Source organism: Sminthopsis crassicaudata, chromosome 4 (genome assembly GCF_048593235.1).
Source record: "Sminthopsis crassicaudata isolate SCR6 chromosome 4, ASM4859323v1, whole genome shotgun sequence".
NCBI classification, from domain to species: Eukaryota; Metazoa; Chordata; class Mammalia; order Dasyuromorphia; family Dasyuridae; genus Sminthopsis; species Sminthopsis crassicaudata.
The window spans coordinates 455,593,828-455,620,375 of NC_133620.1; the positions used below are offsets into that span (position 1 = coordinate 455,593,828).

The window sequence follows — 26,548 nt, forward strand, 5'->3', positions numbered from 1 at the left end:
GCCCCGCCCCGCCCCGCCCCGACCGACCGAGCGACCCACACACAGCTACAGACACACACACAGACCCACACTGACTGACTGACACACGCACGCACGCACGCACGCACGCGCACACACCCATCCCCCGCCTCCTCCTCCCTTCTCGGACGGGGGTACGGTGGCCCGTGAGGGAGGGAAGCCTTGGAGAAGCGCGAGCGAGCTTCGGAGGGGGAGGAGGGGACGGGCGCATGCGCGAGCGGGGCGGCCGGGGAAGGTGAGTGTCCTCCACCAGCGGGAGAGCTCCCAGTGTGTATCCGCGCGTGGTTTGGGAGCGCACCGGTTTCCTTCCGTCCAGGCCGGATCCTCCGCGGTTCGGCGGGGCAAGTGCTCTTTCACCTTGACCGGAGGAATGGAGGTGTGTGTGGAGGGGTGGAGGGAGGCCCCTGGGGGCGGGGCCGCCGGCCGCGAAGTTCAAACTCTGCCTTCCCGGCGTGGCCCAGCCCCTCCCCCACTCCGCCCCGGGCCCTTCGGGAACCTCCGAAAACCGGAGGCCGAGCGAGGCTCTGCCTCCCGAGAGCCTGGCGCGCTGGTGACCGGATTCGGACCCCGCAGCGTCCAACGAGCCGCTGCTCCCCGATGCTCCAGTGGGAGAGGCTGGGACCCCTCCCCTCGGCAGCCCGTGGGACGGCTGCCCGAGTCTCACCTTCCGGGGATCCGCGCGCCTTCCCGAGGGGGCCCTCCTCCGGCCGGGTAACTCCGGCAGCCGGTCCCGCCCGGAGCAGGCCGCGCACCGCTGGGCCTCCAGTCACTGCTCGGTTAGCCGGGGCGGACGCGCGGGGGGCCGGTTTAGAGGCGCCCACCGCAGCCCCGAACCGAACTCGGTCCCCAGCCCTGGGCGTCTGGGCCAGTAGCTCCCTTCTCCGAGCCCGAGCCATCGCCCCGGCCCCCGGCGGCCGCCGCTGCACCCCCTCGGTCTGAGAGAGTTCGGTGGTTTGAGTCCGCACACTCACGGAGGGAGAAAGCGAGGAAGGGAGCAGGTGCTTCCTGGGAGCTCGGCCGAGCGGGGCCGTTGGCGACGGTGCACCGGAGGCCGCGGAGGCTCTCCCGCGCAAGTGACAGGCTGAGATAGAGCCAGCAAGGTCCCTTCCAGCTTCGGGGCCTTGTTATACTGTAGGATGGGAGAGGGCTGGTGACCATGGGAAAAAGTCTGACATCACAAAGATCACTTTCCTCTTGAAGGCTTCTCTTCGTTTCTCAGCTCAGGCCTCTGATCCAGCATTTCTTCTAGAAATGTCAGAATCTGCATCCTCTTTAGGTGCTTTAAAAAAAGAAAAGGAAAAGCGGCCTCAGTTCATTTTCCATCAGCATCCAACGTTACATTTTTCCCGCTGCGGAACGGTGCTGGTCCCTGGCAGTCTCCCATCTCCCAGGCGCGCAGTCCATGGCTCAGCATCAGTGAGGAGATGCCTCCAGGCTCCTTCTGGCCTCTGCTCTTTCCTTTCTCGGTTGCCATGAGGATGAACTTCTGTCTTTCCATAGAACCCTGTCCCTCCTCATGACTGTCCCAGCTCTTGGTTAATTACAGGATGAGTGGGAGGGACCCAGGGATTCCAGACTCAGGTTGGAGGCTCCTCCTTCCCCTATGACTGTCTCAGGCTGGTCCCCTTCAACAGTGCAACTGTGATTTTCCTCAGCAAGGCTTGAGTGTAAGTTTCCTTGAAACCATTATTGTTGTTGCCATTATTATTATTATTCCTCTACCAAACAACAACAGCAACAACAAATAAAACCCCCCAATACTGGCTTCAATGGGCTATGCAAGAGAAAAGGCGTTTCATACCCTGTATCCTTGAGTCTCTTGGGGGGGGGGGGAGAGGCAGGAGGTCCGGACCCTTGTTGAGGACTGGGAAACAGTTCCAGCCCAGGCACCACGGCTGAAGAGGCTTGGCTCTCAAGTGGTGAGTTTCAGTCTTTTTAGGTAATATTAATCCTTTATAAAGTGCAAGAAAGAGGTTGTGATAGTAGCTGTCCTGTTGGTATCCCTTGATTGAGAAAATATAGTATTTTAAGTATTTTACCTGTATTATACTAACTCGATTTTCATAGAAACTTGAGAGGAAGGAATTATTACTCACATTTTACAAAAAGGAAATTGGGGAAATGCTTCCTCGGGGGTCATGGAGGAATACGGTGTCAGAGATCTAGAGTTGGGAGAGACCTTCGGTCATGTAATCCAGTCCCCTCATTTTTATAAGTGAAGAAACTGAGGTAAACATATACATACATACATATATATATACACATATAGGCAGTGTCAGTATCTGAACCCATGATCCATGACTCAAAAGTTAGTACTCTGTCCTCTGCGCTATGCTGCTTTTGGAGATGAATTGAGATAATCGCCTCGTTATTATTAATTAGAGGCAGCTATCACCAGTAATTATTACTTAGAGATAGGTGGTCAGAGTGGCAGGCCTAGGGTCAGGAAGACCTAAGTTTAAATTCCCCATCAGAACCTTACTATTGGACAAATCACTTAACCTGTGTCTTCCTCAGTGAGAAGTGAAACAGTAGTAGCACCTCTCTCCCAGGGTGGTTTTGAGGATCAAAAGAGATAATAAAGTGCTCAGGACCGGCCTAGCACCTAGTAGGCATTGTATAAGCTTTGTTGTTATGTCAAGACTCCCAGGGAAGGCCAGCACCTGGCTTTGTCCATGCCTGAATCTCTTCCCAACCCGCCCTGCTTTCTGCTTAGACTGCCGCAGAGATGTGTTCTCAATACTGCATCTCCATAGCTGATGTGAAAAAAGCTCGTTCAGAAATCAAAGACCTCATCCACGTCACCCCCATCCTCACAAGCTCCATTTTGGACCAGTTGGCTGGCCGGAAGCTCTTCTTCAAATGTGAACTCTTCCAGAAGACTGGATCCTTTAAGGTAAGACTGAGGCCTCAGGTACTCACTTTGGGCTGAAACTTGGTCACAGGAGCCCCCCAGCCTCACTGGGGGGCATGGTCTCCACCCAGGAGGCACAGACCTCGTAGGCCTCCAGAGACCAGTTCTGATCAGGAGCCCTTAATGGTGGCCTAAGTGATAGTATTAAGTACAATGGCACTCCTAGGAAATTGGATTCTAGCTCATTCCTAATGAATATATGGGAAGGAAAGGAAAGCATCCTCTGAGATGCAGTGGGACATGAGAAGATCCTCTCAGCCAGTCATGTCAAACTCAAATAGAAATGGCTCCCTTAAATTAGAAAACCAGAAATTACTATTATCTAAGTTTTATTTTTATTTTAATCTGGTTCTGCACTGGTGTAAGGCTAAGACACAAGGCTCTTGTCCCGGTATTTTACAGTGCATTTAGGAATCAAATTATTCTTGCCTTAGACACTAAACAGCTCCTGGGGAAATCACCACATTGTGCCTCAGTTTCCTCTCATGTGAAATGGCTTCTAATGTTTTTTCTGGCTTTAAGTCTCTGTTCTCTCTCTCTCTCTGGGCCTCAGGTTTTTGGTTTGGTGTAGTGTCACTACTCCAAGGTCCCTTCCATCTAAATCTCTGATCTTCTGTCCTGCTAATTATATAAAAAGAGGAAGGAATAACATGGACAGCCTGAATGTTTAATTGGTAATTATGAGTGCTAAAGGATCTAAGAGGAGGGTCTAATAGGATGAATTAATAGAAAGCCCTGTCCCTGAAGTCAGAGAAGTCCTGGGTTCAAATCCTGACAGTAACACTAACAGGGGGTTCATTATCTATACTTTCTGAGACTCAATGGGGATAAGACTGCACTGCTGTGTGAATGCACAGGCAGGCCAATAAGCACTCTGTAAAACTGCAGAGAATCTTACAGCATTAATCTGGGAAGTGCCTGTAATCAAGGTAACTCAAAACAAAAGGAACAGCTCCTGCTTTCCAGGCCATTACATTCTATGAGGGTGGGCAACATAAATTAATCAGCAAGCATTCATTAGGCACTTAGTGTGTTCTAGGCTCTGGAGGATTCAAAGACAAAAGACAGTTGAGCAGTCTGGAGCTTTCCTTATCTCTGGGTGGGCGACATCAATCAATTAGCATTTGTTAATTACCCACTTTGTGCCTGGCTCTGGGGATGCAAAAAAGGAATGATCCTCCCACCAGGCACTCCCTCATTCTAATGAAGGAGACAAGAAGTCCAAAGATCAGTAGTCACTGAAGAATTTTAAGGTGTTAGAGGGAAGCCAGGTTTGTTCCAGAAAGAAAGCAGAAGCCGGGGCCAACTAGCAGCCCTTAAGGAGGAAATGAATGCATGTCACTGTAGACTGTGGACTGGGGAATCAAATAGTCCTTCCCATAACTGGACTCCAAGGCACATCCCCTCAGTAAGCAGCCTGAAATTCAGAGCAGCAGTGGGGGATCACTGCCCTATCCCAGGTGCTGAGATCCAGAAAGAGAAGCTCCCCTGTGGGAGGAGGGGGAACTGGGTAGAAAACTGCTGTTCTAGCTAGGATTTTTTCCCCGAGGCCATTTCCCACCGCCTAAGAAGGATCTGTGACCCTGGACTTACAGTTTTATCACTATTGCTAGGTGACATCTGCCCTAATTAGCCTTTAGCGCAGGTGGTGTGGGAAAAGGAGAGGCATGAGCTCAGAAGCCCATTTCTGATTTGTGAGGAAAAGCAAATTCTTGGGAAGCAAACAAAAAAACCAGCACAATGAACAAAATTCAACACCTGCTGGTTAGAGGACCCTAGAGTAGGAAGGGACCCTCAGAGGTCACACGTCTATCTTCCTCTCCCCCCATTTTCCATATGAAGAAACTGAGACCCAGAGAGGCCTGAGAACTGTCCAGGCTCACCCAGCCAGGTTGTGCCAGAGTTGGAAGTTGAATAATGGTCTTCTAAGGTCAACTCTAACTGCTAAGCCACACTCCTAAAACCTCTGATGGCAAGAAACTTATGGAGATCCCCTTGGTGAACTCAATCCCATGCTGCCTACATTGGGACCTCAGTAAAGTGAGGGAATCAGACTAATTCCTTATTTTTTCTTCTTTATTTATTTGTTTTTATTCATTATTTGTACTATTTATTTATTATTAAGTTAATTAAACTTAACACACATTGCTTTATGAATAATATTGGCAGAGAAAAATCAGAACAAAAAGGAAAAATCATAGGAGAGAAAAAAATCCAGAAAAAAGAAGTGAACATAGCATGTGTTGATTTACATGCAGTCTCCTTAGTTCTTTTTCTGGATGCAGATGGCATTTTCTGACAGAAGTGTATTGGGATTGCTTTGGATCGCTGAACTACTGAGAAGAATCAAGTCTTTCATAGTTGATCATCGCACAATCTTGCAATTACTGTGTATAATGTATTCCTGATTCTGCTTGTTTTTCAGCATCAGTTCATGTAAATCTTCCCAGGCCTTTCTGTCTGCTATGGAATAATAACATTCCATTAGCCTTATATACAACTTGTTCAGCCATTCCCCATTTGATGGACAGATATCTACTCTTTTTCCAATTTTTTGCCACCACAAAAAGAACTGCTATACAAACATTTTTGCACCTGGGGGTCCCTCCCTTTCCCTCCTTTATGATTTCTTTGGGATACAAACCCAGCAATTGCACTACTGGATCAAAGTGTATGCATAGTTTGATTGGTCTTTGGGCATAGTTCCATATTGCTCTCCAGAATGGTTGGATCATTTCACAATTTCACCAACAATAAATTCCAATTTTCCCACATCCCCTCCAACATATATCATTATTTTTTCCTGTCATCTTAGCCAATCTAAGAGGTGTGAGGTGATACCTCAGAGTTGTTTCAATTTGTATTTCTGTAATCAATAGTGATTTAGAGTGTTTCTTCATATGACTTTAGATAGCTTTAATTTTGTCATCTGAAAACTGTCTGTTTATATCCTTTGATCAATTGGGGAATGACTTGTATTCTTATATGTTATGGGCCAGAACTTGAAACAAGGTGCTAAGTTTGTGGAATTGATAGAGACAATAGTTATCTAATTTAGCATGGTTCAGTATGACTGATCTAATCCTACAAGGAGATGTTATGGAACAAGGTACTAAGTGGAATTGAGGAGACAGTGGTTAAATCTAATTTAGCATTGATTTAACCCTACAACAAATAATTGTTTTGTAGTGATATAGTGATTTGTGTATACTCACTGTGGGGTAGAAGCTCTTAGGGCCAGAAGGACAAGTGCACTAGAAGCTCTCGTAGGCTGAGACAGATTCATTCCATCTTCCACCTTTGTTGTGGCTGGAAGCTGAAGTACAAACCTTTGGAAGTTGAGATTTAGAAGGCAGAGAAGGCAGGCAGGGAACTTAAGCTCTCGAAACCAAAGAGAGAGGAAAACATCCAGAAAACTAGCTGAGCCCCAAGTGAAGGAGACAAGACTTTGAAGGAGACAGTAAAGGATTTGGACTTTAATCCCTGGCTGTACTTGTGATTACTGAACTGAAATGAAGGTTGCTTCTAGAGGATCCCAAGAAAACCCCAACAAGATAACATTACATTTTAAAGAATTTTCATATATTTTAGAAATGAGACCTTTATCAGAAATACTGGCTATAAAGATTTTTTTCTCAGCTTTGTACTTTGCTTTTGATCTTATTTCTGTTGATTTTGTGTAAAAACTTTTTAATTTAATGTAATCAAAGTTGTCCATTTTGTCTTTCATAATGTTCTCTAATTCTTCTTTGATCATAAATTCCTCCCTTCTCCAAAGATCTGATAGGCTAATTATCCCTTGCTATTCTAATTTGTTTATAGTATCATCCTTTATGCCCAAATCATGTAGCCATTTTGACTTTATTTTGGTATGGAATGTGAGATGTAGGTCTATGTCAAGTTTCTGATATCTTATTTTCCAATTTTCCCAGCAGTTTTTGTCAAATAGTGAGTTCTTATCAGTAATATTCTGGTTAGCTTTCTGGAGGTCTTGGGACCAGCCTTCGATTCAGCCGAGTAATCACCACAAGAATAGCCAGGGATAAAGTCCAGATTCTTTATTGTCTCCTTCACTTGGGGCCTGGCTAGCTTTCTGGGGGGGCCTTCAGACGGGGTGTGGTTTCAGTGGAGAAATGAAGGAGAGCCATTCAAAGGAGTCTGATCAAAGATGGAATGTCCTTAGTCCTTGTTGGCTCTTATATACTCTATTGTGATTATAATCTTGTAGAATAGGTATCAATCTTGTAGAACTATATTAAGTATTAAGTACATGTACTGAACTAGAGAACTATTAATCACCATGCTAAACTAGATAACCATTGTCTTATCAATTCCACTGAGTTAGCACATTGTTGTAAGAATCCTTGCCTCATGTATATTTCTCCAGAGTTTTGGCCCATTACACTTATCCCAGAAGCTGGGGTCTTTGGGTTTATCAAACAGTAGATTATTATACTTGTTGACTATTGTGTCTTGTGAACCTAACCTATATTCCACTGATCCAACACCGTTTCTTAACTAGTACCAAATGGTTTTGATGACTGATGCTTTTTAATATAGTTTTAGGTTTGGTACTGCTAAATCTTTTTTTTTTTTTTTTTAGGCTGCTCAAAGTTTATTAGTTTCTGTTAAGTATAAAGTAAACAAAGTTCCTGAAGCTTCTGGAAAGCACATAGTTGATTCAGATAGTAAAAAAATAATAACAATAATAATAATAGTCTGGGTTTTTTTTTACTTGCTCTTTGGTGTTTTGCTTTTGTCTTCCTTAAAAAATACACATACACATTAACACATATACTTCTGTACTTAAGCAGCCTGTCTGTTCTAAGGGAATGGATGGGACAGGGAAGGGAGAAGTGCGAAATAGGCTCTGATGCCTTCACAAGTGAGAGAAGCAGCAAGGAGGATGCTTGCAGAAGGCTCAGTGCCAGTTTAGCTGACATGGGGCTTCCTCAAGGCCTCCTGAGCCAGCTCACAGGTGATCATGTTATGAGCAACCTGGATTATTCACTAGGGATTCCTACAGTGGTCATGAAAGGATGACTTGACTTTCTAAAGAACCCTGCCCACCCATGGTCTGCTTCTGATTTGGGAAGACCAGGATGGTGGGGGATCACTTTTCCAGAGTACTCGGCCCTCCCACAGGAGCTGTTGCTGGAAGTGGAAGCCAGACGCCTTCAGTTAGTCGTAAACTGCTGGCAAGATTGCTGCCGTGGTGCTTGTTCTCGTATTGATGTAAATCTTAGTGGCAGCTCTCCAGTCAGGCAGTGGACTGCTGTGGATGATCACAGACCTAGCTGGGGGGAGGATGCACTGGGTCATAAGACCCATTTGTAAAAGAGATAAAAGAAGGATACCCCACAGTAACAGGAAATACAAGAGTTCCTTAGGTTTCCAGGCTAATTCTAGAATCAGATCAGGGGTTCTGCAGGGCTCTAAATTTATTAAACAGCTTTGTTTCTTCCTTTTGCTAACGAGTTATCTTGGACAGGTTGCCATCTTGGGCCTGTTTCCTCCTCTCTAAAATAGAGTCAGATTAGACGGTCCCACAGTGATCACATAGACTGGCTCTGTGACAATGAGCCTCTGCCACCTCCCTATAGATATGATCCTATGAAAGACTCTTACCTAGGATCCAGCTGTGTTGTTCATGTGGGCAGCTCTTGGTTCAGACATGACATTTCTTTCTGCCCGTAGATTCGGGGGGCCTTCAATGCCATTCGGAGCTTGACCTCCAACATTTCTGGAGACAGGAAGAAACCAAAAGCTGTGGTCACTCACAGCAGTGGGAATCATGGCCAGGCACTCAGTTACGCGGCCAGACTAGAAGGTAGGAGGATGGATCCCCACCATCTGAGCACTTGGAAATGCCTGGCTTCAGATCCCGATACTGACCCCAGGCTCATCTCTGATATGGAGGGTCTTGGTGCTCCCCACCTCAATGCCCCTCCCTCTTCCCCTTCCCTTGTAAGAAAGGGCTTATAACTTCATAGCGCTAGAAGAGAAAGCAACCGTTAATGTGTCAGTGGTGTCCAGTGTTTCCGATGGCCACCACAACAGAGAACTTGTCTCCTTGTTTTCTGTTTCATTCTCTACCTACATATCATTCCTTCTCCCACCTCCCACTAGAGCATAAACCTCTTGAGAACAGGCTTTCATATTTTTTGTCTTTGTGTCCTCGGCACCTAGCACAGTGCCTGGTATACAATAAGCAGTTAATAACCCAGAGTGCTTTACTTGAATCCAAAGCCTGCTTCTGACTCCTGACTGCATGACGCTGGGTAAGTCAGGCAACCTTTCCAAACTCCAGTTTCTTCCTTTATAGTATAGCCACCCACGTACCTAACTCACAGGGGTTCCTGATTCTCCAGGGAGGTGATGCACCTATGAGGTGCCGATCCAAAGGGATACAGGTATCCGTATGCAGGTGGTGCCAGCCAAAGAGGGATGTGCTCAGTCAGAAGGCCCCCAGATCTCATCCTACCATCTTAGATTGAGAGCTTGGAAGGGGTCTCCGCCCAGGGCTCCCCATCTCATGTCCTGAACTATTTGGGCAGGTGCTCTGGAGAGGCTTTTGGACCCTTTCTCAGGAACATGTTTTTTAAGTGAATAAAGTAAAATGCACAGAATTACCAAAGAAATCAATTATGTTGAGTCACCAAATTTTTTTAAACTAAGTTCCCAGACCTCTCTGCTCTACCCCAACCCCACCCCTCATCCTATAGTCAAAGAATCAGAAGCTGAGTAAGAATGGAAAACTCCAGTCTAAGTGCCAGGCTTTGAACCCAAACCCCTCAACTCCCAGGGCTCCCGCCTGTTAGCAATTACAGGTGTTTCTTTCTTTAGGAATTCCTGCCTATATTGTGGTCCCAAGAACAGCCCCTTCTTGTAAGAAATCGGCAATACGGGGCTATGGAGCCACCCTAGTAGACTGTGAGCCCACTGATGAGGTAACAGGCCAGCTTTCATGAGGCAGCCAGTATCACTATCTTATTTTCATGGGTTTATTTGCCACTACTCACAAATCAAAGGTTATTTTTATGGTCACACTCTCTCCCTATAGTCGAGAAAAATGGTGGCAGCCAGAATTGTGAAGCAAACTGAAGGGATAATGGTGCATCCCAACCAGTGTCCGGCTGTGATGGCGGGTCAGGGTACCATCGCTCTGGAAGTGCTCGAGCAGGTGAGCAGTCTTGGCCTCCAAATCTGGTGGTATAAGCCAGCAGCTTCCTTCCCAGCCTGATGATGTTCCCTCCTTCCAGATAGTTCTGCCCTCACATAAGTTTAGTTCAACTATGTCTATTTTGTGTTTTTTACTACCATAGGTTCCCAAAGTGGATGCCCTAGTAGTACCTGTAGGGGGTGGAGGGATGATCTCGGGAATAGCAGTTACAGTCAAGGTAAGACCCTTCTAGTCAAGAATACCTTATCTCCATGGTCAATATGGGTAGATTCTTTTCTTCTGAGCCATTGACATTTTTGTCCTAGTGATTAAGATGCCAGGACCACACACTTCAGGATATTATTGCAAAGGGAAAGAAAATCTTGTACAGAAAAATTCTGAACCTCATTCCTAGTGGCTAAAGCAAGTGATACATGAAGTTAAATCTACATCTTATGAAAGAAAAACACAAATTGCCAAATGATCCAGAATAAGATACTCATGCAGCCTAAAAAAAAAAAAAGAAAAAAACCTAGCTTCATTCCTTTAAGAGATGCTATATGAAAACTACTTTGGGTTAAAAATTTGTTTCAGGTGCAGGGCAGCTAGGTGGCGCAGTGAATAAAGCACCAGCTCTGAAGTCAGGAGGACCTGAGTTCAAATTTGAACTCAAGACACTTAACACTTCCCGGCTGTGTGACCCTGGGCAAGTCACTTAACCCCAATTGCCTCAGTTTAAAAAAAAATTTTTTTGTTACAGGTGAATATGGCTTTAAAAAAATGTTTTTTACTCTAGACTGCTTTGAATGCTTCTTTAGTAGTAATAGTTCCTTGTTTGCAAGTCAAGGCCTATCTGCAGCAGCATATACACAGATTTAACTTGGCTTTTATTTTTCCCTTTCCCCCTATCCTCTCCTTTGGCCTCTTTCTGCTCCATCCAGTTTCCTCTGTTTGGCAGGGAGCCCTTGAGCTCTGCTCCAGCATGCTGGCTCCCCACCTTCTACTGGCCAGAGAGCTACCTGCTTCCCCCCTTTCCCTTCTGGGTAAATGACACAAAGACTCCCAAGAGCTGCCAGATCTTGCAGTGCGCTTTATTTTCACATCCATTCTTTTGAGGGCCCTTGAGGCTCTCCACACAGTGACCACGGCTCGGCCCAATGCCGGACACCTGCCACTCTCCTGACAGGCTCTGAGACCAGAGGTGAAGGTATATGCTGCGGAGCCCTGTAATGCTGACGACTGCTTCCAGTCCAAGCTCAAAGGGGAACTCACCCCTAACCCTTCTCCACCAGACACCATAGCAGATGGGGTTAAATCGAGCATTGGCCCCTATACTTGGCCTATCATAAGGGACCTGGTAGATGAAGTCTTCACTGTCACAGAGGATGAAATTAAGGTGAGAAACCTCAGAAATGGGGGGGGGGAGGAGGCACATGAAGGCAAAAGTGCTCAACTTGGCAAAAGGCAGAGGGTTCAGGGGGACACTGGGCTTCACCCTACTGTGGGCAGAGGTGCCCAGTGCATAAAGCATGGACCCTGCAGGGAAGCGATACCCTCATTAAGCTGAGCGTTAGAAGTGACCAAAAACAAGGCATCGAGATGCCCTCTTGCTCAACACAGGCTTTTTATTCTGGGCCCACAGCATGCCACCCAGCTGGTATGGGAGAGGATGAAGCTTCTCATCGAGCCCACGGCTGCAGTGGGAGTAGCTGCTGTTCTGGGCGAACAATTCCAAAAGGTGCCCGCTGTGCAAAATGTCTGCGTGGTTCTCAGCGGGGGGAATGTGGACTTGACTTCCCTGGGATGGCTGAAGCGAGCAGAGGAAACCCAGCTCCCTCCGGACTGAGAGGTGTGTTGCTTTCCCCCTCCCCTCCCTTTTCTGCAGGAGCCCCAGGGGAGGAGGGCCTTGTCCCACACCCGTTTGGACCAACACATGATAGAGCACCTTATTCCATGTCTACTTCTAGCCCAGGGGATGTTTCCTCATTTGACCAGGGCCTGGGCTCTGGCACATAGGGATCATAAGTCCATTTGGGGAAGACCCGTTTGTAGAGATTCATCAGCACTGTGTCCTGAGACTTCAGCTGTCCATCAAAAGTACACTTCATGTGGCCATGAGTACCTAGGGATCAAAGAGCAAGTTCCAGGAGGGGCCCCCTGAACAAGTTTCCTCTGTAAAAATGGGGATGGAGGGTGGGGCAAAGGCAGGGTGGATGACTCTCAGGTCCCCCCAGTCCTGGCAACACAAGCAGGAGCTCCCAGGCAGCTCTGGAAGAAGATGCCCTGTAGCACATGGCCACTAGAGTTGCTGAGCCCGTGTTAACCCTACCCCAACCACACGAATTGTCCAGTCATGGGTTCAACCACCAGAAATGTTGTCACTTCCAGGGACCAAGTCCTGAAGCCCAAACTCTTACCAAGCGGCTCCTTGATGTGTCCTCGGCGACCCCATTTGGTTCTTAATTCCACTGGTTTAAACCATAGTACATCCTCTAAGATTAAAGACATCAATGAAGAAGTGTTTTAGTAGTAAGCATTGTGTCTTAAAGACCAGGCGCATGAGTACAGAATATGGGTCATGGGGGGAAGGAGGATCTTTGCACCCAAGGGAAGCAGAAAATGGGGTATGTACACCCAGCTTTGAAGGTTACTAGGGATTTTAAGTGGAACTGAGGAAGGAGGACACAAGTGGCATGGAGACCACTGAATGACTAGGAGACCCAAAGAAAACGAGCCCATGAGCACAAGCAAGGCCCGACAAGTGAGCACCGCTGTCACCTCAGGACCCCTGATGAGAGCCACCTGAAGGCCCCAAGGTGGCTATGGAGGACTCTGAGGGAGCAGCAAGGCCTCCCAGCCCAGAATCCAACATTAGAAAGGAACAAGACAGCATCCAGCTCACCCCACCTATTGTAAGAAACCAAGGCCCCAGAGAGTGAGGGGCAGGGCCAAGGCCCAGGGCAGGATGTGCACTTCTCTCTGGGTTAACACTTTGTCAAAAGGCCCTTCAAGTTAGTCATATCATCAGTGACACCCTCCGATAGCCAAAGGCTACCGGAGTCTCCCTGAAACCTACCTCTGTTAAAGAACATGTAACGGACCACAGCCATTTTGGTTAAGATCTTGAAAGGATGCCCACTCAGTACCAGCCTCTTGATGACCATCCTATCCGGATTCACTGAGAGGAGGGACCCCGTAGCAATGAGGCTGTGCTTGCCTAGTGGATTTGGGGGACGACACACAGTGACCCATGGAGAACAGCAGAAATAAGGCAGCCAGCCATTCACTGGCAGGGTTTCCCATTTCAGACCTTAATCCCTTCCAAAGATGAAGGTAAACCCAGAAAGAATTGGAGCCTCTCTTGCCTGTCCTAAACCCCCCCCCCCCAAAGAGCTCTCTGCTAAGCCACCCAAGAGAAGCCCTTCTCCACAGATTCAGACCCAGCCAGGGAGGATGCAGGTCCTTGGAGGTGACCCTTTCCTCTCTAAAAACACATTTGATGCTCACCTAGTGAAGCTCCTCCCTCAGCCCCACAGGAGGGCCTCCAGGTTCTAGCACTCACCATCGGGCTTCTGTTTAAAAAGCAGCACTGAGGCTGGAGGGAAGGTGATTGGGGCATAAACAGTCACCACCAAGGCCACATCAGGTCGAAGGAACCTCTCTGCCTTGTGCTTATCGGCTAACAAGGAAAAAAAAAATTAAATAGCACCTGGGACTCAGAATATGAGCTTGTCCTCAGGCATTGCACTCCCCTAACTAGGGGCAGACAGCCACCCCTAATGAGTTCCTGGGGTCCTAAAGACCACCAGGCCACTTTTCTGACCACCAGCTCACCCGCTGCCCTGCTCTTGTTAGAGACCATTCCCTTCTGAGTCCTGCACTAATCACTTCCATCTTTGCCCCTGTCCCAAATGACAGTAGTTTCAAAGGTCTCATGTTATTTCAACCAGGGAAAGAACCCTCCTCCAGATGCCCTATCCCTAGTGAGAGGTGAGGCCTTCACAGCTGGGGGCCAGGGGGACCAGGTTGGGAGGGGATGGTTTCTATCCCTGCAAGGCACTATTTTAATACCCAGAGAAAGTCACTTGACCCTAAAGTCTCAGGCTTTCCTAAGCCCGGATGAGAAGCAGTCACAGTTCACAAGATTGTTGGAAAAGCCAAAGAGAACGCACGGCAAACACAAGGCTGCCAGTTCACGGCTATTTCCAAAGCCTGCCCAAATGGCCCAGGAGCCCAGCCCTGGCCCCCGCTCCCTTCCCCTCAAGCCATGGCGGCTATAGACCTGCAGTGTGCTGGGAGTAGAGAGGTGAGGCCCGGAAGCGACGGAAGCCACAATGGAAGATCATCTCCTCTTTGGATTTCACAGGCTCCTCGTTCCCGGGGTATCTCCTCACCACCATGTTCAGCACCGACATCTATAAGATCAGGAAGATATGCTGACATGGATAGATGCTCTCGGCTCGAAATGAGCCAGTGAATAGCCCAAAGTATTGAGAGAGGGGGCAACAAGATACCCTGCCTGCCCCCCCAGGACAAATGTCCCCACTGCCCCCCCACCCTGGACATCTGAGGGCCAGGTGTGCTGAGGGAGAGGGGTGTCACTGCTAGTACCCAACCACATGCACCCCCACTCCAGCCCAGCCAATGACCAGCATGTCCCCTACCGCAGCCAGTAGACTAGACCCCAAGGTCTGTCTTTCTAAAGGCTGGGGTGCCCCACGAGAGAGCTGAGCCCCCTAAGGAAGAAGCCTCAGAGCCACACAGAATGCATCACTGAGATGCTTCAGACAGGTTCAGACATTTTGGCACCCACCATCACTGGCTTCTCCATCCTCCCGAGGAGCCCACCCATGAAAAGGAGCCCGAGGTTCCCAGCCCAGGCAAGTACAGCAGCTGCTCACCTTCTGCTCATGTGGCAGCAGGGAAAATGCAACCAGAGGGGCGCCCTGCTCGAAACTCTCACCCACCGAGGCAGGAACCCCCGCCACATGCAGGGTCACATACCATCCAACCTGCCAAGAGAAGCCGGGCAAGCCCAGAGTGGAGCAGACCCCAACTGGAGAAGGCAGGACCCCCCTACCCCCACTAGGCCACCCCAGCCTCGGAGGCTTCAGGGCATCACATTGAGGCATCACCAGAACTCAGTCAGGTTCAGACATTGCAGCCAACATCATGAGCGCCTCCTCCCTAAAGCAGCACAGGCCATGACAGACCTGGGCGAGGCAGCTGGGGGTGCCAGAGGACACCAAGCATGGCCTCCAAACCTGCCAGCTGGGTGACCCTGGTTAAGTCACACCCAGCCTGCCTTAGTTTACCCATCTATGAAAAGGAACTTAAGAGACTAACACACCACTTCTAGCACTTTGCCAAGCAAACCCCAAATGCAGACACAAGCCAGATACCTCAGCTCCTTCAGCTTCTTCTTCCTCAACTTCCTTAAAGATCCGTTTCCTAGTTCTGGAAAAGTCCTGAAATTGAAAGATCCGCGCATAGTCCTGGGGCAGATTTTCCTTGGGATCCCATGGGGATGTCCGGAAGCTCTTTAGGCCTCTGTACTTCTGAAACCTGGACACAGACATGCCAGAGAAATGAGCCAAGCCAGGAGCTTCATGGAACCTGCTGGGTCTTCTTCCTTCCCAATCTACAGGGCCCATGGAAGGAGAACCCAAGTAAGGAAGGAACTCAAGCCAAGCTTGGCCCCCCAAAGCTCCAAGCTCACTCAGGCCAGGGCCAAAATGGCAGCTGGCCAAAAGGACACCTCACTCAAAGAGCCCCCCAAATCTCCATCCTGCTATCCGTGGAGACTTAGGCCAAGTCTTCCCTATGTAAGACAGAAAAAAGCACTTCTCCCCCAGAGGAGCCTGTAGTGGAGAAGATCCCCCTGCTGGGGCCAGTGGCCTAATCTCAGCTGGGACAACAAGCCCGTTCACTTTGGGATCCTGATCTGTCCCTCCATGAGCAGCCCGGTCTCTTCTTCCATAAAGACAGGCCCGATTCCCTTCAAGTACTGACTTCTCCAAGGAGCTCAGGCCTTTAGGCCTTCATAGAATTCACTAGGAAAGGGGCCAGAGCTAAAGGTCCTTGGGGAGGACTAGGGACACTGTCCTGGAGTTCAAGGGTCTGCCTTTGCAAGGAAGAGTCTGCACAAGCTTCTAATGGGGATTCTTTTTCCAGAAAGGGTTTAGAGTGGCCCTTCCCCTTTCATCTCGGGCTCCCAGGCTCCCTGGGCTAGAGGCTGCTGAGCAAGTTTCAAAGGCCATGCCCAGACTCAAGACCAGGAGGCTGTAGGGGCAGGTGTTCCTACCCACCATGCCAACCCTGATTCTTGCCCATCTACCAGTGCTAGGGACAAACAGCCAACTGACCGGACTCTTGCTGCTACATCCCTGGGGGTGTCCACTTCATCTGGAAACATCTCATCCAGCCTTTCCTGCTTGTATTTCTCCAGCATTTGTTCCTCGGCCTCTTTGTCGATCTTCTCATCGTACTGGTCATCCCTAACAGACTCCCCCAAGGTCACAGTCTCACATTCTTCCTCGCTCCCTTCAGCCTGGAGACAGGAGTACAAGTTTCATCTTGAACAAGCAGCCTGATCTCTGGGCTTGTGCTTCAGCAGCAGTCCTGACCTTTCCTGGATAAGCCTGAGCAAGCAACTCAAACTACCCTGTGGCAGAGAAGGCAGGGATCTAGCCGGGGGTCAGGTGAGAGCCCTCACCTCTACGAAGGGTGCTGAGAACTACGAAAGGCTAAGTAGACGCTGATTCTCAGCCGGCCTGCCAAGGAGCCCTTCCTTGTCTGCTTTAGTGCCCACTTTCCAAAACTGTGGCTCAAAATCCCATATGGGGTCTTACAACATGAGGGTTGTAAAATGTTATTATCAGTAAATGTCTGGTACATTTATATTATTATGTTACATACCTGGGGTCACACAAAAATTTCTTGGGTGAAAAGGGGTTGTGAGTGGAGAATGTTTAAGAAGCCCTGGCTCGTGGCTATGCGAGCTTCAGGCCTGGCTAGGGCCTTGTCCTCAGCTGTGAAAGCAGCAGAGCTGGCTCACCTCAGAATCCTCTTCCTCCACGAAATCCTCGGCCTCTGCATCCTCCTCCTCTTCCTCCTCCTCCTCACTGCTGCTGCCTTCCTCATCCACAATCCACTCAGCCTGGTAGCTGGATGTGCCCTTGGGAACTTTCTTCACCACTTTGGCTTTTTCTTTTAAAAGGGCTATCAAATATATATATATATTGTATTTAACATATACTTTAACAATTTAACATGTATTGGTTAACCTGCCATCTGGGGGGAAGGGGTAAGGGGAAGGAGGGGAAAAATTGGAACAAAAGGTTTTGTAATTTCAATGCTGAAAAATTACTTATGCATAAAATTTTTGTAAAATTTAATTTAAAAAGAAGGCTGTCAAATGAATTTGGAGTCAGGAATAATGGGACAATTTATTCTGTTGGGTTATGCATTTCTGTTATACTTGTCTTGTTGTTCTCTTATATGGGAAAGGATTGAGAGGGGAGAAAATAAATAGTTGCTAATTAAAAAATGAAATGGAAAAAAGTTTTAAGGCAATTAAAAAAGTCTACCTAAAGTATGATCTAGCTAAGGGGGTGCTCAAAGCACTCTCACATGCAGTACCCAAAGCAGCTCTCTCTTTAAGAAAATCTAGAAGACAAGAATAAAAGCTACTTGCAAAGAAAATTTAGTCACAGGCCTCTTTCCATGTGACACCAATAGAGCTCAGTGGCAAGAGCCCTCCCCTAACTCCATTCTTGCTCACACAGATCAAAGCTTCACTGTTCCTCCCCCTAGCCCACTCGAAGCCTGGCTGCCTAGGACCTTCATCAGAGCCAAAGGAAACTCAGGATCCCGGGAAAACAGCATGCAATGACTCCAAAGGGCACCAACCCTTGGCCTCGTTCAGTTCCTCCTCTGTGGGCCACGTCTGTTCTCCCTCCATGGGGTCTGGAACCACCTCTGACTGGAGAGACTCCTGCCGAGCAGGGTCAGCTTTCACTAGAACCTTGACATCCTCCTCCATCTCAGACACACCATCGGCATCCATAGCATCAATCTGGGAGAGAAGTGTGGTCGGCTGCTCAGTCAGGCCCTTCCCCAACCTCAGAACCAGGCTGCCCCTCATGGCGCCATCAGATTCTCTGGCTGCTCTCCCACCACTCGCCATGGGGAAGCCAACCCAGCGTGCTTTTAGCATTCATTATTAGGGGCAATTGTTGGAGCAGGGGGGTCCTAGAGTGGGAAACAGGAAGGCTGGGGTTGGGCTCATGCCCCACACGTCTACCCTCAGGCAAGTCACTTAGCCTCCTTCGGCCTGTATTAAATGAGGATAATCACAGCACCCATTCCAGAGGTTGTTACTAGAGATCCAATGAACTCTATGTAAAGCCCTCTGCCGACCTGCCCGGATTGTAGACATCTTCACTATCATTTTCCTAGGGGTTCACTTCACAGCAGGCTTAGGGTTCATTCTGAGCTAAACTCAATCTTGCTGAGGCAGTCCAAGACTGCAATTTTCCAGTCTCCACTTCGGCCACAGACAAGGCCGTGGGCGGAGAAGCTCTGTGTGGTTAACAGAACTTAGCTTGTCTCAAGACAAGGCAGGCAAAGACTCCCCTCCCCCACTTGCCTTTCCTACATGTGGCTGTCGCACTGTCATTTTTCAGACACATCCCACTCTCCGTGATACCAGCTACTAGCATTTGAACTTGGGTCTGGCACTCTATAAACTCTGGTACCACTTAGTCGCCACACAGACCTTCCTTAAATGCTGCTTTCCTAAAACGCAGGATTCCAAGGAGACTGCTCCTAACTTTCAATGGCTCCCTATATCCTAACCATTGGTCAGGCTGGTTTCCACCCACCAGGGGTTCTCAAACTATGGCCTATGGCCAGATGTGGCCCACTGAGGACATTTATGTGGCCCACCAGGTTATGACAAATGGGCCGAGGGGCTGAGACACAGTGAACTGGCCCCTATTTAAAAAGTTTGAGGACCACTGCTCCATCACTTTCTAACACATCCTGGGCAGCACCATTGGCCCAGCCCAGCAAGCACTTATTAAGCACCTCCCATGTGCCAATGCAGATCTACAGAGTTGGCCAAAACTAATACTCTCCTTCTAGTAATGATGACCAAAAAAGATTTAAAATGACATGTGCTGCCAACTTCTTTGGGAACCAGCAGTCACCGGCAGCCACAGCCCAGTCCATGATATCACACACCTGCATTGCCATGTCCATGCCTTTGCTGGCCTTAATCACTCTGGGATTTAGAGGAAAAGGGTCTGCGGGGGCATCGATCTGCTTGATCTGAAAATCGCCATGTCCAACAATGTGCAAGAGACGGTTTACGTTCAGAGTCTGCCCACGAACATAGCCTGACAATTTTAAGGTGCCCACCGAGCTGCTCTCTTGGCTGGGCACAAAGTCAGCAGCATGGGCAAACAAGTAGGAACGCCGGTCTCGGAAGGCCAGATGCCTTTGCTTCTGGTTAGCCAGCTGTCGAAGCAGCAGCACGGCGTCCTGCGGGGTGTCCAAATGGAGCAGTTTGTCCCCGGGGAATCGCTTCTCTAGGACCTTGCTCAGCTTCTTCTTGGCGTCTGCTTGTTTCTTTGGGAGAAGGCTCCCAACCCCCTGGATGGCTACAGCTGGCACAAGAGACAGACTGGTAGTTAGACCCCGTGGAAGCTAACTGCAATTAATGAACCACTTTCCCTACGCTGGGCCCAGAGCAGACAAGGGACTCGGGTAGATAGCCCACAAACCATGACCCTCCACCAGCACTGGGCAGGGAAACAGCCCCCTAAGAGGGTGATGATCACAAGGCACTTACAGTAGGTGGGAAGGCCTTGGGCAAAGAGGCACGAGAGACAGTAATCGCCTGTGCTGTCCCAGCCCTCCACGGGATCCAGAACAAACAGGATGCTATCGGCCACTTTGGCCAGGTCCAACACAGTGTGCAGATCCCCTGGATTCAGAAGACAAAGGCAAGTCGGGATGAGCAGGAGGACGATGGCACTCCCCACCCCCCACGGCTGCCCGGGCCAAGCCCGCCCCAGGCTCTCCTTTGGCCTTTACCCACCTGGCTGTGCTGCCGTGAAGAACCAGCGCCGTTTCAGCTGAGGGCAGAGCAGCGCAAAGCTCGGGGTCCCAGGCCGCTGCCCGGCAGCCACCGACTGCGGGTCCGAGCTCTGGAGCAGCTGCAAGGCCTGGCCCAGGGAAACGCTGGCATGCAGGGGCACCAGCAGCACCTGATGAGGCGGCCCATCCTTGCTGCCCAGGTGCCGCTTCTCCGCCAAGACCTGGGGACGAGGAGGGGCCGCTGAGACCTTCCCGGGTGAGAAGGGGGCCCGGGCCGGGTCCCCCCTGCGCTGCCTCCCAGTTCTCCCGGAGATTGGGGGAGGGGCGGTCCAAGCCTCTTAGGGAGATCACTTTGAAAACAGTGTGGAGTTTAAAGAAAGGAGCCTGGAAACACTTCAACAGATAACAGAGGGGGGTCTGAACCCACGCAAAGGGCGGCGGAGGCAGCGCCTCGGGCGAGGCCGAAGGGAGCCTCCAGCTCCCGCCCAGCGGGGCCCGCCTGCCTCTCCCAGGGCACTGCCCCCCGGGGCCCGCGCCACCCTCCTCCCTCCCGGGCCTCACCGCCTCCTTCTTCTGCTTCCGGAGCTGGTCGGCCCGGTGCCTCTGGTCCACTCGGCTAAGCGCCTTCTTCACTTTCTTGCTCAGGACTTTCACGGCCACGCGACCTGCAAGGCACGAGGGTGAGCCGAGGGCCCTACGGGAGCCGAAGCGGGTCAGCCGCGGCCGACAGCGCAGAGCTGGAGGACCCTAGGGCGGAGAAGGACTTCCCGTGCCGGCACGGACGGCCAAAAGGTTGAGTTGACCCGTCCTTCTACCCGCCCCAGGAGCACCTCACCTTTGTCGTCCCGCTGAGCGGAGCCCCGAGTCCGGTGTCGCCCGCTCTTGTGAGCCTTATTCTTCTGCTTGAGCGGGCCGGAGCGATGAACCGCCATGTTCCCCCACGTGCGGCGGCCTACTACTTCCAGTTCTAAGGCAAGTATTTCCGGTGTCTCCAGCAAGGAGGCCTAAGTGGGTGGAGGCTCTACTAGGGGGCGGAGTTTCGCTGGAGAGGGGCGGGGCTTCCACCAATTCCAGGAGTAGCTCACACCTTAGCCAATGGGCGAACAGTATTTGAGACCACCTACTTCTTTCTAACCTTTCCGTAAGTGGGCACCTATAGCCTGGGGGCTTTAAAAGGAAATTCTGTGAGGCTCCCTAAGGAGCCTCGCTGGTTCCTTGGAGTTTACGAGTGCCCTCCTTTGGTTGGAGAGCAAGATTGGCCCTTTGCTGATGACTGGGGAGACCCTTCCCCCAGGCCCTTCTGAACTCCGGGGCCGGGGCCGCAGCCCGCGGTTTCTAGGATTTTCTCCTCTCCCTCTTGGGCCTCAGTGCCTCTGGAGCAAGACCCCTAGTCTGGGTGTGGGCGCGAATCTCCTGTGCACGGAAGGAGATAGAATAGGAAGGGCTCTGGGAGGCGATCTCATCCCCGTCATCCTCTAGAATTGGTTAAGCCTTGGGGTGGGAGATCTGTTTGGTTTTTCACAGATTACATTTATGGAAATATTTTGCACCACTTCCCCAGTGGTTTCCTAATTGTGGGTGAGGGTAAGGGAGAGAACCTAGAACTCAGATTTTTTTCTTTGCTGAGGCAATTGGGTTGAGTGACTTGCCCAGGGTCACACAGCTAGGAAGTGTTCAATGGCTGAGGCTGGATTTGAACTCGGGTCCTCCTGTCTTCAGGGTCACTGATGCTCTCTCCAGTGCACCACCTAGCTGCTCCTAGAACTCAAATTTAAAAACAAAAGTAAACTTTTTGTTTGTTTGTTTTGAATGTAACTAAGGGAAATATTAAATAAATAAAAGAATCGATTAAGCCGCCACTATGTGCCAGCGCTACGGCTAAACCCCGAATGCCACAGGGCAAACACAAGAACAATGCTCCCGATTTTCTAGATCTCCCTCGCTTCACACAAAAGGAATCTGGCTCCCACGAGGGAAAAGCCCCCAGTCCAAGCTCCTCTCCTCTAACTTCTGGAGCTGGACCGAAGCCAATGGCTTAGGCTTGACGCAAGCCCTTCACCTCAGTTTCCGCCTCTGTAAAGTGGGCCGGTGTCTACAGTCTCTTCGGGCACAAACAATCCTGTAAGTCTCATTGCTGGCCAGACCCAGCCTGGCGACTCCAAGACCCGGAGTTTGCTCCCCTCCCCTCCAGCTGGGGACGGTAAACAGGTGGTGCTCGCGGGGAACGAATCCCGAGGCAGGGCTGGGTCAACCCCGTATGTGAGCATCTCCTGGGCGCCTGGCGCTGGGCTTGGCGTGGAGGGTTCAAATAAAGCAAAAACCAAGGAGGAGCCCAGTCTGACTGGGGAGACTTCGCGCGAACAACTCGCTACAAAAAGACAGAGCCAGAGAGGTTGGAGAGGAGGCGGAGCGGCGGAAAGCTGCCCGAGGTCCGGGTTTAATCACCCGGATTCCCAGCCTGCGGGCTTGGTGCTTGGACGGGCTTAGGGGTGCTTTACGGACTTGGGGTGCTTGCCCAGACTTAGAGGTGCTTGGACGGGTTTAGGGGTACCTGCAAGCCTTTGGGGTGCTCGTACGGACTTAGGGGTGCTTGCACAGACTTTGGGGTACCCGGCTCGCCGAGGGCTCCGCCCAAGCCCGGAGCGAGGGGCGGAGGATAGCTCTCCCCCGCCCCCGAAGAACCCTGCGGCAGGTGCGGGGCTCCCTAAGTGCGGAGCTCCGCTCCCGTAGCCCAAGCCCTCGAACTGATCAATCTCCCCCGCGGCAGAAGCATTCGCCTATGGGCCGGCACTTTTAGTCGGGTGGAAGGTCCCCCTCCTCTCCCCACTTCCCGCCCCGGGGGGGGCACGACTGCATTCTCTCCCCCCCCATTACCATTGGCGGGGGGGGGCATTCACAAAGCGCCGGCGCACGCCCTCCGGGCTAGGGGTGCGGGGGTGGGCGGGGGGAGCCCGTTGCCATGGAGGCTGCCGCTGGCTGGCACGCAGCTCCCCGGCCGGCCCTCCCCGCTTCCCCCGCCCCAGGTAGGCGCTGCCTCCCCTCCCGCCTCCCCAAGCCCCCCCGGCCGTGGGAAGGGGCGGGCCAGCCTCCTGACGTCTGTCTGTGCCGGGCTCGGAAGATGGCTGCGGAGCCGAGCGGCGGGCAGCGGCTGCGGCGGGGGCTGCGGGGCGCCGGGAGCGCGGCGGGCCGGGGCTCCGCCTTGCCCGCGGGCAGCTGAGCCGCGGAACTCCGCACTAGGCGCGGCGGCCAGCGGCAGTCTTCCGGGCTAGCCGGCGCTGCGCTCCGCTCCCCGGCACCATGAGCCGCACCGAGGACGCAGTCAAAGAGAAATTACTGTGGAACGTCAAAAAGGAGGTGAGGTCCGCGCGGGGGGCGTAAGGAGCCCGGTCCCGGGGGTGCTCCCCAACAAACCTAGCGTGGGGGGAGGACGTCCACAAGGGCCGCCTCGGGTGGCCCCTTACTTTAGGGCCCCTTCTCGCTTCGGGGGCAGCCTCTGTTTGGGAGGACCCTCCCCGGGAGGGGGAGTCTCGCCCAGCGTTCCCCCGGGCTTGTTTTCTCCGCGGTCCTGCAGCTCCCCACCCTATGACGGCAGCAGCAGCCTGGGGAGCGGGTGGGGGAGTGGGAGGGGGGGACATGGTTGTTCCTGTGGAAGGGAGATTGGGGCTGGGGGGGTACTATTCATTCATCTGAAGCCCTGCAGGAGAGAGGAACGGAGGCGGGGTTTCTCTTTGGACTCCCGGGGGAACCGGGGCAATTCAGGGCGCCACCCCCAGCTCGGGGGCTCCAGGGTTAGAGAAGTTGGAAGCTTCTCTCCCGCTGCCCCTCGCCCCCACCCCCGCACCCGCTCCCGGGACCGAGGACTTCGCTACGGAAAGGTTCTCCCCACCCAGACAGAGTCTCCCTCCTCCCATTCCCTAAGCCGAGCTCCTGCCCGATTGTTGCCGGAGAAAACCCGCCCGATCGCTACCTTTTCAGTGGAAGGAAACGCCTGTACTTTCCCACTAGAGCTCCTCCCTTCCCAGTTCCCTTCTACCTTGCCCCTGTGACCTCTTCTATTCCCGGGGGCTATCAGATACCCCTCCCCCTCCCTCAGGGTGATTCTCTCCCTTGGAAGCGGCAGCTGCCCTGCCGTGTTCTTAACCCTTATGGGGTTCATTTCCAAAATGTCCACTTAACCCAGAAGCATTTATTATTCTACCCAAGCCAACGGAGCAGCCCCTTTCTCTGCATCCTTCCTGGCTCCCTCCGAGCTTTGGGGCCCTGTCTTCCAACCACATACATCCCCACACCCACACACCCCAACTCTATAAGAGGAAATGCCCCAAAGCCTAAAAGGAAAGGGGGGGTCAGATGCTGAGCTCTGACAGACTCCAGGAAGCTGGATGTGGCAGCCAATTTCAGGACCCAAGCTAGACTAGTCTCAGGGGTCTCTGGAATAGGGATAAAGACTTCTTATAAAGACTCCCCCTTTCCCTTCTCCAGGCAGAACGGCCAAATTTCAAGCACACACACACTTAAATTAAAGCTAACTGTCTCTCCGCCGGCTGGCTGAAAGAGAAGAGACTAAGATATACAGTCAACAAGTATTTGTTGAGGATTTCTTATGTGCCAGACACTGCTAGTGCTATAGGTCCAAACAAAGGCAAAGACACTCCTTGCCCCGAAATATTGAATACACTCATTTCTCTTTGAGTGATGAGATTCCCACGTGCACCTGGATGAACATAGCCAGGAAGACATTAAACACGCCAGATCCCCAGACAGCAGGCTGATGACCAACTGAATCTTACCCAGGGGAAATCAAGAAAACCAGCTCACGTTCTCCGGGGAAATGGGCCGGATGCTATGGGAAGCAGGACACACTGGCAAAAAAGCAAAGTAGGACAAAGAGCCTGGGCCACCCAAGCTATATTTGGACAATGCTGAAACTTGGGGACGTTTGTCAGGTTGTTCTGGAGAGGCCTGAAGTTTGAAGATGTCTAGCCAGACCATTATAGGATCGTAGATTTAGAGCTGAAAGTGAACCGAGAGGTCAGCTAGCCCAACCCTCTCGACTTTACCGAGCAGGACACTGAGGTCCAGAGAGGTTAATGACTTGTTCAACATCACAGCTATTTAGTGGCAAAGGTTGGTATTCAAATCTAGGTCTTCTTGACTACCAATCCATCATTCTTTCTACTGTTTCTTTAGTGCAGTGGTCCTCAAACTTTTTAAATAGGGGCCAGTTCACTGTCCCTCAGACTGTTGGAGGGCCGGACTATAGTAAAAACAAAAACTCACCCTCTGTCTCCGCCCCTCAGCCCATTTGCCATAACCCGGAGGGCCGCATCTGGCCCACCAGCCGTAGTTTGAGAACCCCTGCTAGTGGATGAGTTCTAATGAAGGTGAGTGGTTTCCAAACAAGTGTGAGGAGACAAATACAGGTGCAAGGCATCCCACGTGTCCTGAATTAACCCTGATGTTATTCACATCCACCTGTAGAGCCTTTAGAAATAATGGGTTCTGGGAAACTTTACCTTGCCTCTCACTAGGAGGAGTCTCAAGCTTAAAAAAAAAAAAAAAAGAAAAAAAAAGAAAAATTTTGGTCCTTTTGTAGGCAGCACCAGACATTTGTGAATGTCTCGCCCACTCTGCCAAAATGGGTATCACTCTCACTAGTCTATAATACATTCATTTGACTTATAACCCTTAACCTATGAAGATCCAAGAGCTCTCAGAAACAAGCACCAGTTAGACAGTAACCTCCTTAAAGGTTTGCATGCCCAGTGCCTGGCACATAATAGGTGCTTAATACTTGTTGACTGATGAGCCATTGACAGCTTAGTGAGTTATACCACAGTCCCCTAGGAAATGAGAGTCCTTCCCAGGTGCAGGAGAGCCTTGAGTCTGGAAGAGCCTACTAATGGAGGAAGGTAGGCCGCTTGGTACCTTAACCCCATGCTGCGCCCTTGCATCTGGGCAGGTGGCAAGATACTGGGGGTAGAGAGTTTCCACCTTCCAAAAACTGGCGTTTTCAAGTCGAGGGGAAGCCTCTGGGAGGCTTCCAGTGACCCTGCATATGCTAAGCCCATCTGACTCTGCTCAGGAGACCTCATCCCACCAAGCCCGAGGACTCCACCTCCAATGTCCTCTGTGCCTGGACAGTTGTAGACTGAGATCAGCAAGCAGACCTAATTGTTCCCACTGGTCATCAGATTCAGCCTCCCGGGGTATCTGTTTCACCAACTGCTTTGTATATGGAGGGAGATTTGACAGAATGCCATTTGCCCACTGGAATGTCCTGTCAGTGACAAAGGTCCTTGGGACTCCTCCGGCTAAGAAAGAATGACAGAGAGCTTCATTTGTTCCTA

At 50.9% G+C, this 26,548-nt stretch overlaps 3 protein-coding genes and 1 non-coding gene across 13 annotated transcripts in view; 2 read left to right on the top strand and 2 right to left on the bottom strand.

Annotated features, from left to right (window-relative positions):
- The first annotated feature begins 20 nt into the window (after positions 1-20).
- On the top strand, positions 21-12,612 carry SRR (serine racemase). 6 transcript variants are annotated; one of them, XM_074263886.1, is made up of 10 exons: positions 406-1,685; positions 1,894-1,937; positions 2,735-2,914; positions 8,630-8,762; positions 9,779-9,882; positions 9,996-10,115; positions 10,258-10,332; positions 11,281-11,490; positions 11,737-11,943; positions 12,483-12,612. In XM_074263886.1, exons 3-9 carry the CDS (start codon positions 2,747-2,749, stop codon positions 11,938-11,940), a joined length of 1,014 nt encoding a protein of 337 aa, XP_074119987.1. In that variant the 5' UTR covers positions 406-1,685; positions 1,894-1,937; positions 2,735-2,746; the 3' UTR covers positions 11,941-11,943; positions 12,483-12,612. The 6 variants fall into 6 exon arrangements, with proteins under 6 accessions (XP_074119985.1, XP_074119986.1, XP_074119989.1 ...); XM_074263884.1 differs by lacking the exons at positions 406-1,685; positions 1,894-1,937 and adding an exon at positions 21-394; XM_074263885.1 differs by lacking the exons at positions 406-1,685; positions 1,894-1,937 and adding an exon at positions 34-253.
- TSR1 (TSR1 ribosome maturation factor) lies at positions 11,165-25,543 on the bottom strand. The gene is made up of 16 exons (XM_074263878.1): positions 25,479-25,543; positions 21,034-21,956; positions 20,760-20,863; positions 20,200-20,419; positions 19,951-20,085; positions 19,341-19,765; positions 18,006-18,171; positions 17,152-17,315; positions 16,460-16,644; positions 15,497-15,659; positions 14,996-15,106; positions 14,377-14,509; positions 13,657-13,773; positions 13,171-13,311; positions 12,512-12,586; positions 11,165-12,216 (listed from the first exon to the last, which is right to left on the bottom strand). Exons 2-16 carry the CDS (start codon positions 21,128-21,130, stop codon positions 12,041-12,043), a joined length of 2,412 nt encoding a protein of 803 aa, XP_074119979.1. The 5' UTR covers positions 21,131-21,956; positions 25,479-25,543; the 3' UTR covers positions 11,165-12,040.
- On the bottom strand, positions 14,832-14,924 carry LOC141542072 (small nucleolar RNA SNORD91 family). Its single transcript, XR_012482076.1, has one exon. It is a non-coding gene; the product is annotated as a small nucleolar RNA SNORD91 family (small nucleolar RNA).
- SGSM2 (small G protein signaling modulator 2) overlaps positions 23,295-26,548 on the top strand; it is a 67,219-nt gene continuing 63,965 nt past the window's right edge. The window contains exon 1 of one of the 5 annotated variants that reach the window (XM_074263876.1): positions 23,295-23,552. In XM_074263876.1, the coding sequence (XP_074119977.1) occupies positions 23,496-23,552 (57 nt within the window). In that variant the 5' untranslated portion in view covers positions 23,295-23,495. Of the gene's footprint in view, positions 23,553-24,545; positions 25,326-26,548 lie in introns of those variants that run through there. The other 4 variants (XM_074263873.1, XM_074263877.1, XM_074263875.1 and 1 more) reach the window with 4 other exon arrangements.

Coding starts and splice junctions, on each gene's coding strand:
- SRR (XM_074263884.1), top strand. Junction 9,883..9,995: donor ACTGTGAGCCCACTGATGAG/GTAACAGGCCAG, acceptor CTCTCCCTATAG/TCGAGAAAAATGGTGGCAGC. Junction 10,333..11,280: donor GAATAGCAGTTACAGTCAAG/GTAAGACCCTTC, acceptor CTCTCCTGACAG/GCTCTGAGACCAGAGGTGAA.
- TSR1 (XM_074263878.1), bottom strand. CDS start 21,130: ATGGCGGTTCATCGCTCCGGCCCGCTCAAGCAGAAGAATAAGGCTCAC. Junction 14,510..14,995: donor TGCTGCCACATGAGCAGAAG/GTGAGCAGCTGC, acceptor CTGATCTTATAG/ATGTCGGTGCTGAACATGGT. Junction 12,587..13,170: donor TTACATGTTCTTTAACAGAG/GTAGGTTTCAGG, acceptor CTTTAATCTTAG/AGGATGTACTATGGTTTAAA.